We start from the raw sequence: 6,036 nt of genomic DNA on the forward strand, positions 1-6,036 counted from the left end.
AAAATAGTTGCCAATTCGTTTTCAGTTGGCAAAACAATTGTCACAAATCCCTTTTTCCTCTCAATGAAAAACAAAACTGTATGTGAACATAGCTACTACAGTGTAATGCATACAGAGAAAAAAATTCAGACTGGACCTTTAAATTAAATACCACAGTAGTCAACACGTTTGTAGCACAGACCTCGGCTTACGGCCATCCCTCAGACATCCTGTTGCCGTTCAATCGGGCGACCCCGCGTCCCAAAACGCGCGCACCCCGAGCTCCAGGCGGGACTTCCTTTCTCTTGCGGATGCGATATTAGGGTGAGCAGGCAGAAACTGGGCTTGGTCGGGGTGTCACCGGTCCATCTGTGCGCCTCTGGACAGCAGATAACCTGGCTGACGACGCCGCCGCCGCCGAAGCCCCGTAGATGAATCTCCTCCTCGGCTATGCTGCCCTGAGAGCGCCGCGAGTACCCGCCCCGCCAAAATGTCTGATGTCAACAAGACTATTCAGAAATGGCACGCCAGTTTTAAGAAAGGCACAGACTTTGACTCGTGGGGACAATTAGTGGAGGCTATAGATGAGTACCAAATGTAAGTTGCATTCAACATGTGTATCCTGGCTCTGCACACAGCCGGTTTGTCCTGAGCGCAGCGCGGGCGGCATGCTTCTTTTGCTCGCCTTTGAATTTAATCTGTCCTTAAATCTGCAGGGAGGTAGCGGCAGTGTGGTAGGGGACAGTGTGCGCACGGTGCTTCACAAGAAGTTAGCCTCTGAGCTGTCAGTCAGCTCTCACAGCGGTAAATAAACCCGACCCATCCATGACGTGATGTGGCAGTTGTTGCAGAGGGAGCAGAGCCGCTGGGTGCATGTTGCATCCCAGCTCCCATTCAGCGCCAGTCCGAGTTGAGGGAAGAGTCCGTCCACAAGCCTGTCATGGAAAATCATCCCAAAGCTGCGTGCATCGGGTTTCATTATGTGTCATGCAGCGCAGAAATGGGCCAGTATCCCTCAGAGTATTGAGAAATAGTCAGCCACACCCTCTCATTGTTATGGGTGGGTTTCATCTGTTTAGTGAGGAATGTTTCCTGCTTTCAGACAAAAAAAAGAAAGAAAAGAAAAAAACTGTCTTCTTTTGTTGTAAGGTGGCATCAGCTTTTCCAGCTAATTAATGTGTTATTTGAAATTGCACTAATAACAAAATCTGGACACGCTTACATTATCTCCATGACCGCAAGGGGGCGCAGAAATAGACGTTGCAGTTACTGTATATTGCATGCATCCTCAGGAGTTTTTATAGTACAGCGTGTGTGCATTTCTAACAGTGTTCTTATTGGTTAATGTAGTCTAGCAAGACAGCTGCAAAAAGAAGTCCAGTCAACAAATTCGTCAGACTTCACAGAGGAGCAGAAGGTAATCATTACATCTCCTTAACCTGTGGACAGAAGAGTCATGTCCTTTGTATAAACTAACAAGTGTTTCTTGTCCTGCCATCTTTTTTTTTGTAGAAAACTTTAGGAAAGATTGCAACATGCCTGGAGATGAGAAGTGCCAGTTTGCAGGTTTGTGTCATTCTGTCTGAGCTTGTATCAATATGCCAGATGTGCACAGATCAGCAACATATCCACAGTTTTAGAATTACTGTGGTCGGGAGTCCAAACTCCACCAGCACAACCCCACCTGCCAAAGAAAATTTTTGACTAGCTATCTAAAAAAAAGTTTGTACTGGTGTGGAAGAAACAAATTCCCTTTATTTTATTGTGTTTGTATGCCTCTAAAGTCATGTATAATGTTAAATGTGTCCTTTGTCCTCTGTTCTGTAGTGCACACAGTCAAAGGAGGATTTCAAGTTAGAGGACCTGAAGAAACTGGAAACCAGTAAGTACCTCACTGGGAATTAAGAGTCCCCTTGTTAATACTCTTGCCACCCCTGAGTATTCTGACCATGTCTCTTACACTTGACTTTCTCCATTTGTCAACAGTAATTAAAAATATACTGACCTATAACAAAGAGTTTCCTTTTGATGTCCAGCCAGTGCCCTTAAGGTAAATATCCATCACTTATTGTCTTGTGTTATTTTTTTTTAACTTGTTACAGCCCTACAGGTCAGGCTCGGTGTAAATGTAAATGTAAATAAAGTGCTTAAACTTTGTATTTCTCTCTGTTAGGAAAATCCTTGCTCCAGGTGAGGAGGAGAACCTGGAGCTGGAGGAGGAGGAGGATGCAGCAGCAGGAGCAGGTTCAACAGAGGCTTTCCCTCCACGAGCCCCTGGTACTGTCGGTTTGCCAATAACAACTTTACAGACACATCCACTGTTTGGGATGGTTGCCTGGTTGTGTCATTTTGTCCCGTTTTTGAGGGCATGTTTGACTGTATGTCTTTTTTTTTTTTTTTTTTTTTGTTCTTTCTGTCGGTGCTGTGCATGGCTTCATCGCTCATTCCTGCCTGCCTGCTTCATTTGCAGCTTCGCAAGGTACGGCTTTATCAACGAACGGTGTCCGAATTTGTTCTCTACTGCACGACAGACATGTTTTATTACAGCTTGATACCTGAATTCAAACAGCTACTTCCAAGGTCAATAGCGAACATTCAAGTTCAAACTATTATTCTATTAGCACTCAACCACCACAGCTACAATGGTACAAGGATTTGATGCCTAAAAAGACTCACGGGTGTTGTTGTTACTGAATCCCAATAAAGCGATGGTTGTTTAATCCATTTTACAATTTACAGCTGAGCACAATAAGAAATTCCAATTTATATTAAAGCTGCTCTATAATCAATATGTACATATTAACAATGGATCAAATAATTACATGTAATGTAAAAAAGAGTCGCCCTTGGTGACAGACACACAGACGCACACTGCTGTCATCTCTTTTAGCTCATTATTTTGGTTTTACGGCCCAAAACTACACTGTTTTGGTTCAGTCTCACATCTCTTGTCATTAACTGTTTTCAGCACAAAAAAACAACAACGACAACAATAACAACAACAAAACTGGCAAATCAAGTTAGGGACTAAAATGCAGTAAGAACTGAAAGCTAGTGGAACAGATGCTAACCAGGGAGTGTGGTGGGATTTAAGCTCTTTCTAACTGATTAATTTTAAATTTTTAAATGGTAACTTAACACTAAGGCCTTTCATCAAATGATTAAAAGCATGCATCTAAAAACGTTGTCTGTTATTGGTCGCTCCATGGTCCCAGGTGGTGTCACTGTCCATTGTTATGGTAACCGTTAACACCTGCAACCTTTGTCCCTTACAGGTACCTTGTTGCCACGGTTACCTTCAGAGCCGGGGATGACACTACTTACAATAAAGATTGAAAAAATCGGCTTGAAGGACGCCGGGCAGTGCATCGATCCCTACATGACCATTAGTGTTAAAGGTATTGATCTCATAGTGGCCCCACACTTTTGAACTATGTCTGGGTTAAAGTGAACAGTTAGTGAAGACCTCCACAGCTTCTGGTCTCAGATTACAGCCACACCCTTTGTCTCTGCTGTGGAGCTTCCTCTTCTCTCTCACTGTCTTTTTAAAGAAAGCCCACTTCTGAGCTGCGGACTGAAATCTTAAAATGTGCCAAAAAATCTCTTCACATATTTTGAAACAGCTTTATATAATGCCTTTTATCCAAATAGGGTGTCCTCTTTTTCTGTCCCTGCAGATTTAAACGGTGTTGATTTGAACCCAGTGCAGGACACCCCTGTGGCCACCAGGAAGGAGGACACCTACATTCATTTCAGTGTGGATGTAGAGATCCAGAGACATGTGGAGAAATTACCAAAAGGTAAGGCCCAAACCTCCAGAGGCCCCAAAAACCCCAGGTTCACTGCATGTCAGATGGTTCTGGCTGTTTTATTAATTGCTGATGTTCATACAGTTTAATCAGCGCTATAACTTTTTCCAGGAGCAGCTATCTTCTTTGAATTCAAGCACTACAAACCTAAAAAGAGGTTTACCAGCACAAAATGTTTTGCCTTCATGGAAATGGACGAGATAAAGCCAGGACCCATCGTAATCGAACTGTGAGTCAACTGATGCATGTCTTTTTCTTATTCTTTTCTTTTTTTTTTTTTTTTTTTTTTAATGAAAAACATTTCATAGGAGTCTCTCATGTCTGTTGGATCATCATGAAGCACACACTGTACCTTCTTCAATTTCAGGTACAAGAAACCCACAGACTTCAAGAGGAAGAAACTGCAGCTTCTAACAAAGAAACCACTTTATCTCCATCTTCATCAGACATTACACAAGGACAGCTAAGTCGGAACACGCCTTGAACTTTGCAGCAACCTCTTTTAATCTCTCTCTCACATCCACATCCAGCAAAATGTGGTGTTCCACCTCATCTCATCTAGCAATACTAAATCAAGGCCGCTGTCATGTTTTCCTCCCCTGGTTTTCCTGAATATATGAAGAAAGTAAGAGGAACTGAGCCAAACATTAGGCACATCAGCTCAAACAGCCACATTAGTTTTTCATTTTTATATTCTTTGATTTTGCTGTCAAATGCATATCCCCTCTCTTGCAGGAAACCCTTCTCCAAAAATAATAGTGTTTTGACTCACTGGAGATCCAGGGTTTTCATGCTGCAGCAGCGGTAGTGGAAACAGTCAAACCACTTCATCTCTAGTCTTCCTTAACTCACTGATTTTGGGGAAACGGGGACACAGTGCGAGTCACCGCAGGTGCTTAATTGGAGTTTAAGACTTTATAGGGTTGTTGGACATTGAACCTTGGATTTAAGTTATATTCGGCAAAACATGAAAAGCAACGATATTTGCCAAAAAACGTGGATATGTTGGGGAAGTCAGGGCAGAGTTTGCAAAGCCATTCCCTGAATAAATAACATGCAAACAGTGGACGTGGCTCGTTTGCTTCATCAAGACACCGAAAGTGCGTTTTTGAATTCTGTGATAGTCCAGGATGCTTTACGGAGTCTCGAGTGTGCCAGAATTATAATGAAATAATTTATCAGTGAATTTGAAAACACTATTACAAACTGTTTAATTGAGTTAGCATTTAAATTATGCATTACATAAAAAGCGTAATTATAACAATATTATTCAATTCACCAAGCAGCTCACTCAATGATTAATAATTGAATTGTAAAATGGAATAACAAAGCTAATTTTAAAAAAGGTTATTAAATTATACTTTATTATTCCTGTTACTTATATATTCCATCTCACAATTTGTTTTCTACTTTAACATTTAGTTCCAGTTTGTGCTTTCTTTAATTTTAACCTGCATTCACTAAATTTTATCATGATATAAACAACAAGACAACAAGTAATATAACTAACGTTAGCTAGGCTAGGTTGTGAGTTTGCTCCAACTGCCCCTTTTCCAATATCTGGCCTCTTCCTCTTTCCCTTGTCCTGTGTTTCTGATTGGCTGGATTATTGTTGTGTGAATTGCTGACTATACCTTTAATGGAGCATTAATTTAAAGCTATGTGTTGGCAGGAGCTGGCTTTAAATTAAAGCCATGAAGAAAAATAGAAAAAATAGAAATTAATAAAAAGTCTATAATTGGTGGCATGCTCCAGACTCCATGCTGGTTTAGTGTTAAGTGGCAGCAGTGGCATTCACAATGTTACATGGTACAATTATGTTAAATATAAATTAGGTGTCTTTAACAAGAAGCCTCTACATTTTGTTCTGGTAGTTGGCATTTTTAGAGTAATAATTCTTGAAGGTTGTGTTGACCTTTGTTAAAACTTCTTGCAAAATTTGTTGTGTTAAATGTCAGATTTTCACATTCTGAGTGTTTGTTTCAGCCCAGAGTCAATAAGATCATGACCCAGTAGCAATTAAATCGCCCCATAACTCTGACAGTTGATACATGCCAGTGTTCATGCTTCAGTATGTATTGAATGTAATGTTTAAATACTGTTGCATAAAGTTTAATGAATGCATAAAGAGTAAAATGGATGCAGCATGGTTTGCATGCTGTGGACGTGTATTCTGTAAACAGTGTGAGCCTTTGGTTGAGGCTCAGATGTTTAACACCAGTTTTTTTTTTTTTTTTTTCTAAGCAAG

General features: G+C 40.9%; 1 protein-coding gene across 2 annotated transcripts; it reads left to right on the plus strand.

The window, feature by feature from the left end:
• The first annotated feature begins 260 nt into the window (after positions 1-260).
• On the plus strand, positions 261-6,027 carry aida (axin interactor, dorsalization associated). 2 transcript variants are annotated; one of them, XM_041064123.1, is made up of 11 exons: positions 261-576; positions 1,330-1,396; positions 1,492-1,545; positions 1,807-1,861; positions 1,966-2,029; positions 2,153-2,256; positions 2,450-2,458; positions 3,255-3,377; positions 3,657-3,779; positions 3,900-4,017; positions 4,156-6,027. In XM_041064123.1, the coding sequence occupies exons 1-11, from the start codon at positions 470-472 to the stop codon at positions 4,253-4,255; spliced, it is 924 nt and encodes a 307-aa protein (XP_040920057.1). In that variant the 5' UTR covers positions 261-469; the 3' UTR covers positions 4,256-6,027. The 2 variants fall into 2 exon arrangements, with proteins under 2 accessions (XP_040920057.1, XP_040920058.1); XM_041064124.1 differs by lacking the exon at positions 2,450-2,458.
• Positions 6,028-6,036: the final 9 nt, after the last annotated feature.

Source organism: Toxotes jaculatrix, chromosome 19, assembly GCF_017976425.1.
Source record: "Toxotes jaculatrix isolate fToxJac2 chromosome 19, fToxJac2.pri, whole genome shotgun sequence".
Classification (NCBI taxonomy): Eukaryota; Metazoa; Chordata; class Actinopteri; family Toxotidae; genus Toxotes; species Toxotes jaculatrix.

Excerpts from the sequence above, each read along its gene's own strand:
- aida (XM_041064123.1), top strand. The coding sequence starts at position 470 with ATGTCTGATGTCAACAAGACTATTCAGAAATGGCACGCCAGTTTTAAG. Across the intron at positions 3,378-3,656 it reads CATGACCATTAGTGTTAAAG|ATTTAAACGGTGTTGATTTG; the intron begins GTATTGATCTCA and ends CTGTCCCTGCAG. Across the intron at positions 4,018-4,155 it reads GGACCCATCGTAATCGAACT|GTACAAGAAACCCACAGACT; the intron begins GTGAGTCAACTG and ends CTTCAATTTCAG.